Here is a 19,224-nt window from a genome sequence, read left to right on the forward strand (position 1 = left end):
AATATATGAATATACTCATTATGGTTTAAAAGTTCGGAATCTTTAATTTTTAAAATGTTTTAGAAAGAAATCTTTTATGCTCTACAAGGCTACATTTATTTGATAAAAAATACAGTAAAAACTGTTAGGTTTAAAGTAACTGTTAATATTTTAATGTGTCATTTTGAATCATGAATTTTCAGCAGACATTGAGCATGAATTAAAATTTTGTTAATTTGCAGTAGTGCATAAATAGATTTTACAGTGTATTTTATTTCAAATTAGTGATTATTATTATATTGTCTTTAATTACATTCTGATTAATTTAATCTACTTAATTTGTTATTTTTTAAATTATTACAATGTCATTATTAATGTTGAAAAATTAAGCATCAAAAACATTTAAATATTATTATATAAATAACAATGTTATTTCTGCAAATGTTATGTGCATAATCTCTAATTACACACACATTTTGTTTTTATTTATTCTTTCTTTAATAAAAAATATAACTGTTTTATTATCAATGTTTTACTGCATAACATTTTTTGTAGAAACTATTATATTTTTTAATCCTGTTCAAGAACAGCATTTATTTGGAGTAGAAATCTTTGATAACATCATAAAAGTCTTTGTGTCATTTGATCAGTTTAATCAGTCTTTCCTAAATAAAAGTATTATTATTTTTCTTTTATGGTAGTGCATCACGGTTTCCACAGAAATATTCAACAGCAAACATCTTAATGTTGCAGATATGGCTAGGAACTCTCAAATGTCATGTTCATATTTTGACTACTGTTGTTTTGATGTTGTTTTTTTTTTCTCTAGTAGCACAAGCATGCCAACTTAGTCTCTCCAAAAAGCTCAGTCTTTTGTCCCAATTGGCCCTTCCCTATTATAAAAGCGGCTCCCGAAGCCCCTCCCCCAAATCCAGCAAAGTGCAAAATAAGCAGCAGGTAGAAAGGCAGGATTCCAGCTGTTTGGATGATTCAGAGCAGAGCGTCTCTCTAGGCTTTGAGCCCTCACCCTCGCTCGCCTCAGACCCGCCATCTCCATGTGTCCCGCTGGACATCGAGCAAGGTACTTGGAGCGTGGGTGGACGTCCGGTCAGGGTCTCCTGGACCCTCCAAGATGCACCCGCTCTCCTGTTTGCCTGCGTTTACTGCATTACTGCATTTCCTGCAATCCCTCCTACTTCCTTGTTTAGCCCTCCAAAACTTCAGCCTGTTTTCTTTCTGACCTCCCCAGCGCTGATGCCCTTATTTTTTTTAATTCATGTCCCCTTCCCTTTAAAGCTCAGCACTGGCGCTCTGGTTCTTCATCTCCTGAGCCCTGAGCCGCTCTGGGTTTGCTCTGAATGATGAAAACCCTCAAGTTTTTTTTAAGGATGTTGACTTGTCTTGCTCCCATTATCTGGCTGTGCATCATGCTCGTGGCGTGTATGTCTTCAGTTAGCGGTCGCTTATACATAAGGATGGGAATCACAAGGAGTTTAGTGATTCTGGTCCACTCAATGATTTTGTTAAAATAATTGTGATGAAGCACACCCATACAATAAGTGATCATAACTGTATATTAAGCTAAATTACTTAATTTTTACATTAAAGGCAGGGTAGGTATAAAAAATGTATAAAAAACTTTTTTTCCAAATTTGTTTAAACTTTATTTATATACAATACATAATTAAAATGTAAGTACTCTAAAAAAGATAGTATAAAAATCGAGTGACTGTAGACCTCTCACGACTGTTTTAAAGACAGCTCATTATTTCCATTCACTCCACCCCCTCCCTTCTGGGCTCCTTCCAAAGCCTCTACTACGGCTCGCTTAGTAATGTTATGTTAGCTATATTACGCAGCTACGTGTGCTAATGACACATGCTTCATGAAAAAAATATGTATGATCAAAATACAAAAAGAAAGATTTACCTGTCCAGCAGAAATAAAGCCATCAAGGAGTCACTTTTCAGCCCCTTGAGTTCCCTCAGTTCTCGCCATCGCTGGAAAGCCACGCCGATATAAACTCGCGTCGCAAGTGGGCAGTTCATGGGTGGCAAAAGGGTGGTTGCCATGGTTGCGAGAGAGTGACAGTCGCCTAAGCCAATCCTATGTTTCGTCCCGAAATGGAAATAATGAGCTGTGTTTAATACAGATTAAACGGTCTAGAGTCACTCGATTTTTATACTCTTTTTATCAGAGTACTTACATTTTAATTATGCATTGATATATATAGAAAGTTTAAACAAATTTGGAAGAAAGTTGTTTATACATGTATTACCTACCCTGCCTTTAAAATACATTTTTATCTTAAAATTAAATGTTTTAAAGATTATTACAAAAATGTTATCTTTATTACATTCAAATGTACTCATATTGATAACATTTTAATGTAATTATTAAAAAATACATACAAAATTTGTAACACATTAGTAATTTGAAAAATAATAATTAAAAAAAATAATAATTATATCACGATTCATATTATTGTGCAAATAATTTAATATTCACCCAAATAATATAATATAATTTATTATATTATTTTGTTGAATATTAAATCATAGATTACTAATTATGAACTTTTCATACAGATCAAGGACATGAATTGTTAATTTTGTGGTAATGTATAGATTGTTTTATTTTTTATTTTAAATGATTCTAACCAAATTATGATTAATAAAATATAATCATTAATAATTAGAAATTTATTATTTGTGAATATTAAGCAAATAATTATCAAATTTAGCTTATAGAATAGGGACATGATTTGTTCATTTCTCAGTAAAGTATCAAATGTTTTATTTAAAATGATTCTAACCAAATTATTATTAATAAAAAAGTATTATTAATGAAAAAAGGTTACTATTTTTATAGAACATTTTAAAAAATAATTTTTTAATTATTATAAATATAATATTCTATAAAATACAATTATTACATTTGCATATAGATCAGTGATAATTAATTGTTAATTTTGCTGTTATGCAAAAAAAAAAATTATTGCAAAATTGTTATTATGCTTACCTATTTTTTAAATTACATATATTTCAAGAAATCGTTTTTTACAACACTTGGAGATAAGTGAGCCTTTTTTTAAATGATTTATTTAAAACCACTTCATAAGAGAGAACTGTGAATCGGACTACACGGTTCACACTATAAGTTTGTTGTTGCGTGCAACCAGTGAGGACAACGCAATACAACGATACATTGTCTGTTGATTGTATTTTTTCACAACCCCTAATCTTCCATGTCAAAATAGAACCAGTTTTAAAAAAGAACTGTTGTTCGATTCCCAATCCTAGTTGTAGAGAACTAAAGGCCATCCAAGAACATTCAACCCCAATTGAAAGAATTACTAACCAAAAACAGGGTTGTGTTCTTGATTGTCTTTGTAATGGGTCATGGGAGGAAGCAGACAGTAGATGTGCACCACAGCCTCACACGGCCCAGTGCAATTTACAAAACAACAACTTTCCATTTCTTTAATTCCTTTTGAGCCCTGAAGCAATCCTGCATCACATGACCTCATCCTGTCCTAGAACCAACAGCTGAAACTTTCATGTACAGATGAAAGAGAAATCTGTGATGGTGTTTGAAGCTGCTGTTGTAGCAGTAATGGTTTGGACAGGCATGACTGAACGTCCCATGTCGTCTCTCCTGCAGTCGCTGCTCGCTGGTGGGGCACGAAGCGCATTGATTTCGCCCTGTACTGTCCTGATGCTCTGACTGCGTTCCCCACCGTGGCTCTACCTCACCTGTTTCACGCCTCCTACTGGGAATCAACAGACGTTGTGTCTTTCCTGCTCAGACAGGTGAAAATTACCATATGATTTAAGATTATAAAATATTAATTCTGTTATTTGCACCCAGAAATATTTGCTATGCAGGTACACATGAGAGTACTGCATAAGAAAAAGAGCAGCTCTCTTAGGAGAATTGTCCGTAGTTTATTGTAATGAATTTAGGCAAATATATAAAAAAAAAAAAACAATTCTGGATTTTACTAAAATGCATTAAATTTGTTTTTTTTTTATTTATAATTTTATTGCATTTTATACATTTTATATTTACAACCCGAATTCCGGAAAAGTTGGGACGTTTTTTAAATTTCAATAAAATGAAAACTAAAGGAATTTCAAATCACATGAGCCAATATTTTATTCACAATAGAACATAGATAACGTAGCAAATGTTTAAACTGAGAAATTTTACACTTTTATCCACTTAATTAGCTCATTTAAAATTTAATGCCTGCTACAGGTCTCAAAAAAGTTGGCACGGGGGCAACAAATGGCTAAAAAAGCAAGCAGTTTTGAAAAGATTCAGCTGGGAGAACATCTAGTGATTAATGAAGTTAATTGATATCAGGTCTGTAACATGATTAGCTATAAAAGCTTTGTCTTAGAGAAGCAGAGTCTCTCAGAAGTAAAGATGGGCAGAGGCTCTCCAATCTGTGAAAGACTGCGTAAAAAAATTGTGGAAAACTTTAAAAACAATGTTCCTCAACGTCAAATTGCAAAGGCTTTGCAAATCTCATCATCTACAGTGCATAACATCATCAAAAGATTCAGAGAAACTGGAGAAATCTCTGTGCGTAAGGGACAAGGCCGGAGACCTTTATTGGATGCCCGTGGTCTTCGGGCTCTCAGACGACACTGCATCACTCATCGGCATGATTGTGTCAATGACATTACTAAATGGGCCCAGGAATACTTTCAGAAACCACTGTCGGTAAACACAATCCGCCGTGCCATCAGCAGATGCCAACTAAAGCTCTATCATGCAAAAAGGTTATGGGATTTAAATGCTGCCATGATTCAAAACTGAAAATACAGGTCTGAAAGGTTGAAACTAAGTGTTCGAAAACTCAAAATCTTACAAAAAAAAGTTTTGCAAGATCGAAAAATAAGATTTGCAAGCTTGCAAAATGTGTTTTAAGCCAGTTCTTGAAGATAAGGATTGGGTACAGACAATCCAGTAAAGATTTACCCAAACGAAGGTCTGAGACTACAGAATATCCTCAATGCAGAAAGCACTCTCTTTCACTCACACACAGTATCAGTTTTAGCATGTGGTGGAGAACAAATAGTTTATCATATGTTTTAAGCATTATATATTTATTAGCCTACTTATTTTTGTTATATATATATATATATATATATATATATATATATATATATATATATATATATATATATATATATATATATATATATATATATATATATATATATATATATATATATATATATATATATATGAAAATACAGATGTTAAGATTATAATTCAGGTTTATTTTTACAAAATATAGATTTTAAAACGTCTCAATACATATAGCCTATAGTGATTGCAGAAAAAAGTTAACCATGCATTCATAAATTTGTAATAGGCAATTATTTATAATTTTACTGAAATATTTTAATAAAAATAAAAAATACACTGTACACCTTTCTGAATATTTCAATATAATATCTAAATATTCTTTTGGATGCACTATTGAAGTCACTTTAATTGTAATATTCGGTCTCTACATGAAGAGAGAGTCAGTGGTCCACTGCGTGAGGAAAGTGAATCGTTCGCTGCTTGAGGAACGTGAGTCGCCAGCTGAGGAAAGTGAGGTGAGTGTGTATACTGATGCAACGCCGGTCTATCAGTGGTAAACTCAGTGGCTACTGGCAATTGTATGGTGAATTTCAGCGACAAGTGGGTAAACCTTTATTTTAGAACTGGACCGCGACGGGACCGCCTTGTGAACAGAAATCTGTGCATCCTCTGTTTGCGTATTCTGTGCGCTTTTGTCATTGGCGGAGCAGTCGGTCAATCCCACCTTTCCAGTAAATACGACTTGTGATTGGACTGTACGTCAGCAGACAGCAAAGCATTGGCCAAGAGCAGAAGGCCCTCCCTCCAGGTTTTTTTTTATTTGCGAGGTTGCAAAGCTTCATTTTCACTCAGTCTGAGTTTCAGAGTCTCAGAGCAGAGCTGCGTGACAACACTGCCACAAAGACGTGAGACGCGAGCTCGCAACTCTGTGTGCGTATCTCCGCAAAGTGGGTGTTGTAAACTCAGCTCTGAAAAAATAGTCTGCAGTAGGAGTGCAAATGTAATGTAATGTAATAAGTTTCGCCCTTTCGAACCTCAGTTTTCAGAGTTTCAAAACTTTTTTTCACCTATTTGCTCACCAGTTTTCAGATCACTATTTACAAGGTTTCAAATCTTGAAAACAAACTATACACTGGGAGAACAGTGACAAATTCAAAACTCTGAAAAAATGATTGCACAACACCATTAAAAAGAGTGTTGCACTTCTGAAGAGGGAAAACTCAAAAACAAAATTACGTTTGAAGAGATGTAATTTTTTCTTACCACTTTGCAAGCCTGCAAAGCTCTGTTTTCAGAGTTTCAAAAAAAAATTTCACACATTCGCACACCAGTTTTCAGATCACCATTTACAAGGTTTCAAACCTGGAAAACAATCTAATGCAGTGGGAGAACACTGACAAATTTGAAACTCTGAAAAATTATTTGCGCAACATCGTAAAAAAATGTTGCAGTTCTGAAGAAGGAAATCTCAAAAACAACATAATGTTTGCAGAGATATTTTTATTTTTTTTACATTTTGCAAGCTTGCAAATCTTATTTTTCGATCTTGCAAAACTTTTTTTTGTAAGATTTTGAGTTTTCGAACACTTAGTTTCAACCTTTCAGACCTGTATTTTCAGTTTTGAATCATGGCAGCATTTAAATCCCATAAAAGGAAGCCATATGTGAACATGGTCCAGAAGCGCCGTCGTGTCCTGTGGGCCAAGGCTCATTTAAAATGGACTATTTCAAAGTGGAATAGTGTTTTATGGTCAGACGAGTCCAAATTTGACATTCTTGTTGGAAATCACGGACGCCGTGTCCTCCGGGCTAAAGAGGAGGGAGACCTTCCAGCATGTTATCAGCGTTCAGTTCAAAAGCCAGCATCTCTGATGGTATGGGGGTGCATAAGTGCATACGGTATGGGCAGCTTGCATGTTTTGGAAGGCTCTGTGAATGCTGAAAGGTATATAAAGGTTTTAGAGCAACATATGCTTCCCTCCAAACAACGTCTATTTCAGGGAAGGCCTTGTTTATTTCAGCAGGACAATGCAAAACCACATACTGCAGCTATAACAACAGCATGGCTTCGTCGTAGAAGAGTCCGGGTGCTAACCTGGCCTGCCTGCAGTCCAGATCTTTCACCTATAGAGAACATTTGGCGCATCATTAAACGAAAAATACGTCAAAGACGACCACGAACTCTTCAGCAGCTGGAAATCTATATAAGGCAAGAATGGGACCAAATTCCAACAGCAAAACTCCAGCAACTCATAGCCTCAATGCCCAGACGTCTTCAAACTGTTTTGAAAAGAAAAGGAGATGCTACACCATGGTAAACATGCCCCGTCCCAACTATTTTGAGACCTGTAGCAGAAATCAAAATTGAAATGAGCTCATTTTGTGCATAAAATTGTAAACTTTCTCAGTTTAAACATTTGCTATGTTATCTATGTTCTATTGTGAATAAAATATTGGCTCATGTGATTTGAAAGTCTTTTAGTTTTCATTTTATTAAAATTTAAAAAACGTCCCAACTTTTCCGGAATTCGGGTTGTATTTGTTTAAATGTTTAAAAGGATTCTTATAAAATGGTAATCTTTATTATATTAAACTTTACAATTTTATTTGTATTTATACATTTTTATTTAGTTGTTTAAAAACGTTTAAAAGATCATAAAAGAATTTTAATCTTCATTAAACTTTTCTTTTTTTGGTAACATTTTAAAATAATAAGGACAATTATCTTTAGCAATTAGCATTAGCAATTTATTTTAATTAAATTGGACATGTAATATAATTGATTGTTTTTCATGGCTTTTATGAAAATATTTTTTATTCATTATTTATGTATTCTGTAATTGAATAAGTATGATATTTTTTATTTAATATATATTTTCTAATAAAATTTAAAAAAAGACAGTCATGTTTTTATTTATTTGAGAATTTTATTTGTATATTTTATTTTATAGTTATTTTAATGTTTAAAAGACTGTTATATAATTGTTTATTATATTCACCTTTAACATTTTTGTAGTAAAATAAGGGGACGTTGCTTGCTAATTCTTAGTGCATAAATAGTTTTTATTGCATAAAGTAGCATTTTATTATAATTAAAACATTCATCCAATAAACACAATTCCTAAAGAAATTGAGCAAATGTAGTTTTATTTATAATTTTTCCGGCTCTCAGGTAATGAGGCATGAGAACTCCAGTATTTTGGAACTGGATGGGAAGGAGGTGTCAGAATTCACTCCGTCCAAACCGCGGGAGAAGTGGATAAGGAAGAGGACCCACGTGAAGATCAGGGTGAGATGGGCACCTCAACGTCTCTGAAATCCCAAATTACTGTTAAATCCATTAAGGGAATGTTTCTGACGTAAAGATGTTTTCGTGTTAAAGAACGTTACGGCAAACCACCGTGTGAATGATGCTGTGTTTACGGAGGACGGCAATCAGGTGGTCACGGGTCGTTTCATGTACGGGCCGCTGGACATGGTCACACTGACAGGAGAAAAGGTTAGTGACCTGTGAACTTCAGTTCGTGTAGATCCCAGTGAAAAATGAGTAAGACCACCTTAACTCCACTCACGTTCTTCAGAAAGCAAACATTTTTATCCAAAGCGACTTACAGATGGAAGCAATCAAAAACAACAGAAGAGCAATGATATGCAAAGTGCAATGACAAGTTTCAGTTAGCTTAACGCACTTCATATAGCATATTATTATATAATAATAAAAAATAAGTAAAATGAAAACAGAATAGAAAAAGATTAGAGCAGGGCTCAATCAATGCTGGTAGATGCTAGAATGCTGGTAGTGTTAGAGGCCTTTTTTGCTTTTTGTTAATTGTATAATAAATAAAAATAAAACAAAAATATAGAATACAAAAAGAAGAGAGAAGCTAGTTTTTTTAAGAAAACAAGCAGTTAGTATATGAATGAGGGAACATTTAATCTAAATCTAAGTTTTATTTTCCATTGACATCTTGTTTGGTTTCACTGCTAAATCATTTCATCTCATTTTTGTGCCGTGTTCTAGGTGGACATCCACATCATGACCCAGCCTCCATCCGGTGAGTGGGTGTATTTCAGCACAGAACTGACCAATAGCAGCGGCCGGGTTTTCTACACCATTCCCGAGAACAGGCGGCTGAGCATCGGCGTGTATCCGGTCAAAATGGTGGTCAGGTACATCTGAAATCTACATTTATCCAGCTCACATAAGCTTGTATTTTCATCAGCTGAATGTTATTCTCTGTGTCTGAAGGGGTGACCACACATCTGCTGACAGTTACTTGACGGTTCTGCCACGCGGCACTGAGTTTGTCGTGTTCAGCATCGATGGCTCGTTTGCTGCCAGCGTGTCCATCATGGGCAGCGACCCTAAAGTGCGAGCTGGAGCGGTTGATGTGGTCAGGTGAGGGCTTTTCTTTCTGAATTTATAAACTCTGTAAAGCCTAATGCACCATATTTGATATGCAGATTTCACTAAATGATCAAAATGATCGAAACTTTAGTGAAAAAACTGTTATGCACAATCTTATGCCTTCTGTCGTCTGATTGATATAGTTTAGACCCTTCAGCAAGCCTTTTAGCATAACTGTAAAAACATCTGGTTGTGCTTCATGTGTCTTTTTTTGCTATGAAAGCTTAATTTTTTTATAAACAAATTTTTTATATTGTTAGTAATATTTCAAAATTAGAAACTCTTATTTATTTTTATTTTTTTTCATTTTCTGTTTAGTTATTTAAATAGATTTAAAAGGTAATGCTAAAATTGATACCTTTATTATATTAAACTTTACTATTTTTGCTAACATTTTAATATAATAATATAAGGGCAATTATCCTAGAAAAGCCATTCCTTTTAATGAAATTATGCAAATGTAGTATTGTTTTTTTTCTTGTATTAAAATCATTTTTTAAATATTTGTATTTATAATTTTAATTTATGTTATTTGTTTTTATACATCTTTAGTTACTTAAATACATTTAGAAGATTACAAAATTATCTTTATAAAAATGTACTGTTTGACAATATTTTACTGTGATAAAATAAGGGCAATTATCTTGATAGCTGTTGATAGTTGGATAGTTCATACTTTTTTTAGCAAGCATAGGCCTTTTAGTATAAATCTAAATCTTTTATTATTTATTGTTATTTTAAGATGAACACTTACTGAACTGAAGCAATTTTTCCATTCATATTCTTTTTTTTTTGTTGCAAAAATAAAGCTACAAATGTTAGAATAATCAAATCACTCAAATATGTTCATCAGGCTTTTGGGTAACATTTATTTGTCAATCATCATTGTATTGCATTCCATTGTGTTGAAACAAAGCTTTGATCTTAAAACTAAGCATTTAAATCTCATTTTACCTAGTCATATTATTGGAGAAATGGAGTGATAATTGATATTTATATTGCATCATTTTCCTTGGTTCGTGCCATTGAGCAAAATGTAGGTGTTTTTCCTCCTACACAATATAAGCTCCATATTGTCACTATATCACACTATATGAGCCTATAAGGTTCAATAAACTGTTCCGTTTAAAAAACATTTTTAGACTGTAATTTCGTATGTCAGGCTTAAGAGGGTTAATAATGCTCACAGGCCAGTCATTTGTAATGTTGGTGTTCCTGACGTTGGTTGGTCCTGGTTTAGGCACTGGCAGGATCTGGGTTACCTGATAGTGTACGTGACGGGCCGTCCAGACATGCAGAAGCAGCGTGTGGTGGCCTGGCTTTCACAGCACAACTTCCCTCACGGGATCGTGTCCTTCTGTGACGGGCTCGTACATGACCCCCTTCGACACAAAGCCAATTTCCTCAAGTCTCTCATCACAGAGGTGAGAATATACACACACTCCTCTTCTTCTGCAAGGGGATGTGGGTAATACATTTCTATTATTTGGAATGCATTGACCTTAAATCCATATAAGCATTTATTGAAATGGATAAATGAATTCACGATTATTGATAAAACACATTCGAGTACTACGTTCGAGTTACTACGTCTCTGTGTGAACGAGCAGTGAAGTTTCGTCTACTACACATACACATTCGAGTTACTACGTCTCTGTGTGAACGAGCAGTGAAGTTTCGTCTACTACACATACTGAAGCATGCGTGACGCTCGTGTTGTTCTTTAGTATCGGAGTCTCAGTATATAAAGACATGAACTACATTTTAAACAAGAGCATCAAAGGGCAGGGATGGTGTTTAAACAGATCTTAGACATATAATGTGTCAGTCTCTGCTTATGTTTAAACTGTTTAATTCTTTTTAAAAATCATCCTGCTGTTTTGTAGGCACATATGAAGATCTTTGCTGCTTATGGCTCCACTAAGGACATCTCTGTGTACACGTCACTGGGTCTGCCGCCATCACAGATCTACATCGTAGGGAGACCAACGAAGAAAATGCAGCACCAGTGTCAGGTGTCTTTATGCACAGTTCTTCCTTTATACTTTGTTTTTATGCACTCTCTGTTCAATTAAATTCAGGATTTTGTACACCGCTCTTCACAACACAAATCGTTTTAAATCAGCTTTACAGAAAATGTAAGTTTCTACATTGTGTAGTAATAGTTTATCGGTGGTGACTATGTTGAGGTAATGTCCATATGGCAGAAATGTACAGTGATCATGCAGTTATTTAATAATGTAATCAAACAGATGGTGAACACTATTAACTGCAACGATTATATGTTGCATTCAGACATGTAGCAAAATCTGGTAGTTTTGTGTGTAGAGGTAGAGGGATGGCATCATCTGAGGTCCTCTGAGGGGTTGGCATCATCTCTTCTCAGCTGTTTTGGATCCAGACTGAAGCTTGTTTAGTTCCTAGTTGCCTCAGGAGGCCAATCTCGTGGCAGAAACAGAGAAGAAAAACCATGCAAAAATGATGTTCAATCCAAGCAAAAGAATGATAATGTGCATTTGATCAAATCTAGCTGAAGTACTACAAGGTTATGAGATGCATTATGTGAATGCTTGGCTAAAGAGATGTCTTTAATTGAGATCTAAACCGAGAGAGTGTTTCTGAACCCTGAACACCATCAGGAAGGCTATTCCAGAGTTTGGGAGCTAAATGCAATAATGCTTTATTCTCACTGACCTGTCGTTCTCTCTCTCCACAGTTCATTGCTGATGGCTACGCGTCTCACTTGTCTCAGCTAGAATACAATCAGAGATCGAGACCCACCAAGACCGGCAGCACTCGCATGGTCCTGCGGAAAGGCAGTTTTGGGCTTGGTGGCAGTGGGGATTTCCTGCGGAAGCGCAATCACCTGTTGCGCACCATTTCCTCCCAACCCACGTCCTCCACAACGCCTGTGCAGATAGGACGTCCAGAACGTGCACAGAGCCAATCAGAATGCGACCGTGAGCGTGCAGAACGTGCCCAGAGGAGCATGAGCATCGCTGCCGGCTGCTGGGGCCGAACCAGCAGACTCGAGAGTGGAGCCTTGAGCCCAAAATAGGCTCCACCCACCGTGTCCAAATTCTGGTGGCACTTCGTTCTGGAGGCAGATGGGGCTGCAGGATCGGAGACAATGAAATCTCACAGTATTACAACAGACTCTTTGAGCGAACCTCACGGCATTACTTTTGTTGCATGGGAATTGTTTTCATTCATGTTTAAAAAAAAATTTTTTTAGTCCGGCAGCCAAACATTTTCCAGAAATCTAGCGCCTTAAGCATCGCTCTGGGTCATGCCCCTCACCTCTGACTTTATTGAATGTACTTTTGGGACTGAAAAATGGATTGTTGGGTGGGTATGGACTTTTCCCGCTTTTCCCATCATTCCCCTTCCGAGATTCCCACACATGTAAATACGTGCCTCCTCTTACCTGCTCAGGGCAGCCATGAACTCGAGGAGCTGAGAAGACCCAGAGGCCATTTCACATCCCTCTTGTCATTGGTTTCCGTTGGGCCGGCCCATCCCGGCAGCCTCTCAGAGTCGAATCCCAGCAGCATTTGGCAATAAGGATTGAATCCCATCACACCAAACTCCGTCTGCAGGTCATCAGAGGCCTTAACTTTGTATTCAGAGTTTCAACAAACTCTCAAAGGAACAGCTATCCCTTTATAAGGCCATCTGCTTGCAATACCTCCGGGATGCCACCTCGACATGGGCTGCTGGGTCACGTTTCTTTTTCTTCTTTAACGTTTTGTTCAATTCTGAGCCACCAAACACGATCGTAAGCACACTCCACACCTGCTTAAGTAAAACTTTCCCGCTGCTGCTGTTGCTGTCGACGTGGAGAGAATTTCCCATCGAGGATGTGCAGTGCAGCTCGCTGTATTTGCATGATGGACAATTTTTCCAAGATTTCACTTGAGCATTTCCTCTCGAAATCCTTTGCACTCATTTCTGGGGGAGCTGTTCGACTCGCTCAATTCTGCCGACAGCCAAAACGATTCATTTCGAAAGCTGTAGTTCTGCAACTGCATAACCTCATTGTTTTTTTGCACTAGTTGAATAGTGGAGGTCCTTGTTACCATCTCATGTCGCTACATAACGTTGGCGTGTAGTACATGACCCTTATTATTTATGGCAGGGTATTTTGTGTGCATATGCACGATTATCTATTTCTCCAATATATCGAAAACAAAACGCAAGAAATGTGCCAAAACCAGGCAGATCATATGAACCCGAACACGTCCGACGTTTCCGATGCATTGTAGCAAAGTTCCGCAAGTGTTTCGATGGCACATGTATAATGTTTTTAAGATTTTAGATCATTTTAGATCAACTTCAATCCTTTAAAGTTCAGTTCTCTATGATATTGTCCATATGTTCATATGTAAGTGATTTGAAGTATATAGAAATTGTGCTTTTAATTTTTCGCCATTTTAGATCGCACAGCATGACAGAGTCGTGAAACCGTTCGTGCTTTGTTTCTGTATCATGAACACACTGGAATAGCCATGCTGCATGTGCGGACTTGTTCTACTATTCGGGAGGCTTTGAATGCGGCCTTCGTCTGGAGTGGATGTTCTGAATGGGACTTCAAACAGTGTAGATACTGTAAAGATGTAAATTTCACTATATAGGATGTGTTACGGTCAGAATTTATTTATTTCTGTAGCGTCATAAGATGATGGATATTTCAGGTTTCCATGTGTTGCTTTATTCTTTTGTCCAACAGTTCTGAAATGCTTCTTTTAACGGACCAATGACGTTTCTCCTTGTGCATAATCGTTGACAGTGTTTCCGTAGCAAAACTCTAGACAATGCCACCACCGCCACCGCACGGACAATCAATTCAGCAAACAAACAAGGCAAGGAGCACGCGCACCTACACGTGTTCAAAAACGCTCTTATTCTGCAGATCTTCTGGAGACGTACTCTGGAATCGCGTTGATTTCCACGTAATGTGAATCAGAATTGTGAAAGTGGTTTCTGTGATAAATTCGCTCCATAACGGCCAAGTTTAAATTGGTGCTGTACAACTCCAAAATGGCATTTGAGCTGGTATTACTAGTCTTCACAGGTAAAGTTTTAATGTGTCTAGTTTGGTACTAGACATCAGGGTTCTCCATTGAATATGCTGAAAGGTTTGTGAACTTGTACCGCTTGTTGGTTTATGATTTGAATGTTAACCACTGAACAAATTCTTAGTCTGGTAATTGCAGATTTCCGTTATGTTATTCCACACACACACTTTTGCCGTCTGAACTAACCTACTTCTATAACCTGTTTTCAAGCTACTTTCCACCAATGTTGGGCAAGTTGATGAACTCCATTGAGGTTAATTTCCAAATTACATCGCAGGGTATCATACGATTTAGTGATCAACATTAGTGCCACAGTTTTTACACGGCAAACATCCGTTTAAACATTTGTAGCCTCGCTTGTAGGCCAGTGTGCGAGTATTATATCTTCAGATTATAGCCACTTTTGTACTTTGCATGTCACAGAAGAGCTTTCGTACACTTTCCAGTACCCTTCAGTAATGGGTCACACTACAAACCTCCAATTTATAGTTATTCCGAATATGCTGTTGTCTATATAGATCATCATGTAATTGTTACTACCAAATATTTAAATGATTTTAGCATTAATCCCAAATCCAGTCATATTTTTTTGAACTGCCATCTGAGTAATTGCATATATTAAAAGACAGATGTTAAATGCATATAAATATTGGTAAATTGTTGACATTACAGTATTTTTGACATGTAAATGCTGTCATGATTAATGTGCACAGGTGTTTCGCAACACAAGCTCAGTGAATGAAATAAATATGGTGATATTTCTCAAAGGTTTTATGATTTGTACCCGTCTTGTTTGTTGCCAAAACTTTCAGATTGCTGTACAAATCATTTCCAAGAATCACTTTTCCAACAACTTTTCGATGATGAATGGAGACATACTACAGGTTCATTTTACACTCCTGTTGACATACTGATCTGGACTGACTCGCTCCTTTACAGTTTTCTTACCAGGTCGGTGGTTCAGTGCTCTCATATGTATAACTGTATGTACTGTGGATTAAATACAGTTGGACAGCTGTGGAAGTCTTTTGTGATTTATCATGCTTTATGAACGTGAAAACTCAGTAAGATTATCATATACAGAACATTTTCCATCTTTTGTAAAGAAAATATATAGTTAATTTATGCCCATTGACTTTTTTTTGTTATGTATTCATATGATCATTTTGACAATTCAAAGAGCAGAATTTTTGTTGGAATTTTAATATTTCACTTTCATAAATCTTATTTACATTGCATACAAAAGAACCCCGTAAGACCTCCGTTCATCTTCGAAATTATTTGATTCTGTAGGGTCTTGATGAAAAGTCTGTAACATAGTTTGGTTAAAATTTCTCAATGATAGTGTAAAAACATTTTTTACCTCAAAAACAGATCTTTTCACAGCAAGCAGTTTTAAACTATGGCAGACTGATGACAGCTCACTTAGGGCCAGTGTCGAGAAATCGACTGTGAGGTGTATTTGGAGAGCGTCCTCTGGCCTTCGAATGAATATTTACTGCTGATCACAGAACTGTGCTTCACTGCGATTAGACAGAAGCTGCGATTGTCATGCATATCTTTCAATTTCATTTCCATTTATCGTGCAGTCCTAGTAAGGACATTCTAAAATAATCCATGTGATATCAGGGGTTCAACCATAACTTTACGAAGCTACCAGATTTTTTTGTGCTAAGAAAATAAAAACGACTTTATTCAATAATTGAATAAATCTTAATTATTCATCACGCAGCAGATGACACAGAACAGTGGTGTTCAAGTTGTTTACGTATGTGATACTCTCTAAAATGGCTCAAGGGAGAAGTGAAGGAGACAAATTGTTGAATTAAATCGTTATTTTTTTTCTTTGCGCACTAAAATATTGTAGCTTCTAAAAATGCCCCCTGATGTCACATGGATTATTTACAAATGTCCACATCTATGGGTCTTGATCATGGCAATTACATTGCCGTCTATTGGAGGGTCAGATAGCTCTCAGAATTCATTAAAAATATTGTGTGTTCTGAAGTTGAACGGAGGTCTTACAGGTTTGGAACGACATGGCGGTAATTAATGACAGAATTTAAATTTTTGGGTGAACTATCCCTTTAATAACCGATTTAACTAGATGCAATATTCATGCTAAATTTCCAGACTTGGTATTCCCATTCTATGCAATGCATTGGTACATTGTAACTAATTTGTATATTAATGTGATCTTGGGGAAGCATGTAATGAAAACAAAAGTGTAATTATTGAAGTGATAACTTGGCAAAATTTTCATAAATTTCAATTAATGCATTTAGCAGACGCTTTTATCCAAAATGACTTACAGTGCATTCAGGCTATCAATTTTTTACCTATCATGTGTTCCCGGGGAATCGAACCCCCAACCTTGCGCTTAATAACGCAGTGCTCTACCAATTGAACTACAGGAACACTACAATTACATAAGAATTACATTAGATTCATAAGAATATGTAATTTCATAGGGATATTGATCCATAATTTCTTCCACTACTGACTTTGATGTCCTCTACAGAAGTCATAAAATTGATGCCTTGTTTGTAGCAAAAAGTCATATTCGGATTTGAAACTGATTTTGAGTTGGCTCTTTATTTTATCAACGCAATACATTGAAACACTGAGTCCTGTACAGATCCAGATTCCCCTGATCACACAAACTCTTCAAATGAGATGGGAACAAAATCATTCAAGCATTGATGGGCAACATTAAAAAAAAAAAAAACACTGATGCTTCAATAAATATTCTTTAAAAAAAAAAAAATGAGACTATGGCCTAAATGTTATAATGACCACTTTTACATATTTCTCAAAATGTAAACATAACACTGTATGGTAACAAAATCGTCGTTCTTAATATATCTGAACTTCTCTGGCCTGTTCATCTCAGCTGAATTAGCATGATTAGTTTGTTCACTGAAATTTTCATGGAAATCTATCAGTTTATTGTGAAGTTGGTGCAATAAGGTCTGCATTTGTTTTTTCTTACAGTAAAGACTCTTACTGACAATCAGAAAAAAAAGGAATGTCTCACTGCTTCATGAATTATTAAATTCAGCAGTTTCTGTAGGTCTCAATAGAGATCATCTGTATTGCAGTCATGCAACTTCTACTGTAACTAGGGATGCACAATATACATCTGACTATATATAAATGGGCCAATACAATTTTCAATACAATCAATATGGGACACCCCAATTTTCTTATACAGTATTTCCCAAGTGTATATTTTTACGCCTTTCATATAAAGCATATATATATAATACATATATAATAATTTATTCATAATAATTGTCATGTTTGAGATTGATAAATGATGCCCAGTGTGTTTTAATTTAACTCTCTGGTGCGCTTACATGTCAGTAAAAAATGACTGAATTTATATTATTCTAAGTTAGTGTACTGTACGTTTGATAATGTTTTTTTATCTTGTATTTTCAAGCGATCTTATGGTACAAAAATGTATGGACCGGTTTATCAATTTGACTTTTAACCACTTAACAGTATAGACCTTAAACGGTCTTAAATCATGAATGCTTTGGAGCACAAAGTATTATTTTTTTTAAGTTTATGAAAAATGCACAAATACTTTTTTTCTTTTTTAAAATGTTATATGAAGTGTATTTTCCAAAACCTTTTATTCTTATAAAAAAAATCTAAAGTTGGTTTCCAGATTTGATGTTGATATCACAAAAAATTTGCTTCCAATAGAATTTTATTTGGGCGCACTACCAAACATTGAAATGTATTATAATTATTATTATTATTAGTCAGCAAACAGTGCCTATTTTATTCAGGACCATTTAACCAGTCAGTTTTTTCCTGTGATCACGTAGCAAGTAGCAAAACCTTTTAAGTTTTGTACCATCCAGATTTTGGTTAAAAAATAAATATATTTTTCTGTGAAAAATTACCCAGAAGCACCAGAGAGTTAAAAAACAACAACAACAACAACATTATAGCCTGGTTGGCTATAGAGTAATAAAAATAAAATAAAAATGGTAATTGCAACTTTTTATCCCACCGGTAAGACTTTTTTTTTTTACCAATTCTGAAAAGTCAGAATTGCAAGTTTCAACTCAGAATTGCGAGATATAAACCGATATTTGAGCTAAAAACTCAGTTCGAAAACAATTCAGAAATGGAAAGTCCCAACTGTGAGAAACTCGCAATTGTAGTGGAATTTTTTTTTAGAAATGTGAGATAAGAGGCTATTTTTTATCTTGCAGGATTAAAAAGTACAGAATTGCGAGATATAAATCTTAGAATTGAGAACGTCAGAATTTCTCATGATTCTGAGAAAAAAAAACTGATTTTGAGATATAAACTGTATAATGTATATATATATAAAGCAGAATTGTGAGATTTATTTGTTTTTTTCATCCCAAAAAACTTAAGTACTTTTATTTTGTCATCTTATGTTGAAAACAAGTTTCCTTAATTAGTAGTCATAAAAATAAGTGATCAAAATGTATATATCCGTGCATCCCTAATTGTTACTATTTCTAGACTGTATCTGCTCGTGTCCATTAGGGCGGTATAAATCATATTTCATTACCTGGCAAACTGTTATGCAAGTATATATACATCTGAAAAGCATAAATGAGTCAATGACATATTTACAGGATATACACACACACACACACACACACA

The 19,224-nt window shown here is 35.4% G+C and overlaps 1 protein-coding gene across 8 annotated transcripts in view; it reads left to right on the top strand.

Annotated features, from left to right (window-relative positions):
• The window catches only part of LOC132127337 (membrane-associated phosphatidylinositol transfer protein 2-like), a 78,711-nt gene extending 63,126 nt beyond the window's left edge, over nt 1-15,585 (top strand). For 6 of the 8 annotated variants that reach the window (XM_059539143.1, XM_059539148.1, XM_059539144.1 and 3 more), the window contains 9 exons: nt 809-1,060; nt 3,643-3,791; nt 8,255-8,371; nt 8,465-8,581; nt 9,104-9,252; nt 9,332-9,481; nt 10,731-10,914; nt 11,377-11,505; nt 12,207-15,585. In XM_059539143.1, the coding sequence (XP_059395126.1) occupies nt 809-1,060; nt 3,643-3,791; nt 8,255-8,371; nt 8,465-8,581; nt 9,104-9,252; nt 9,332-9,481; nt 10,731-10,914; nt 11,377-11,505; nt 12,207-12,548 (1,589 nt within the window). In that variant the 3' untranslated portion in view covers nt 12,549-15,585. The remainder of the gene's footprint in view (nt 1-808; nt 1,061-3,642; nt 3,792-8,254; nt 8,372-8,464; nt 8,582-9,103; nt 9,253-9,331; nt 9,482-10,730; nt 10,915-11,376; nt 11,506-12,206) is intronic. The other 2 variants (XM_059539150.1, XM_059539151.1) reach the window with 1 other exon arrangement.
• Nucleotides 15,586-19,224: the final 3,639 nt, after the last annotated feature.

The sequence above is a fragment of the Carassius carassius genome, chromosome 45 (genome assembly GCF_963082965.1).
Source record: "Carassius carassius chromosome 45, fCarCar2.1, whole genome shotgun sequence".
Lineage (NCBI taxonomy): Eukaryota > Metazoa > Chordata > Actinopteri > Cypriniformes > Cyprinidae > Carassius > Carassius carassius.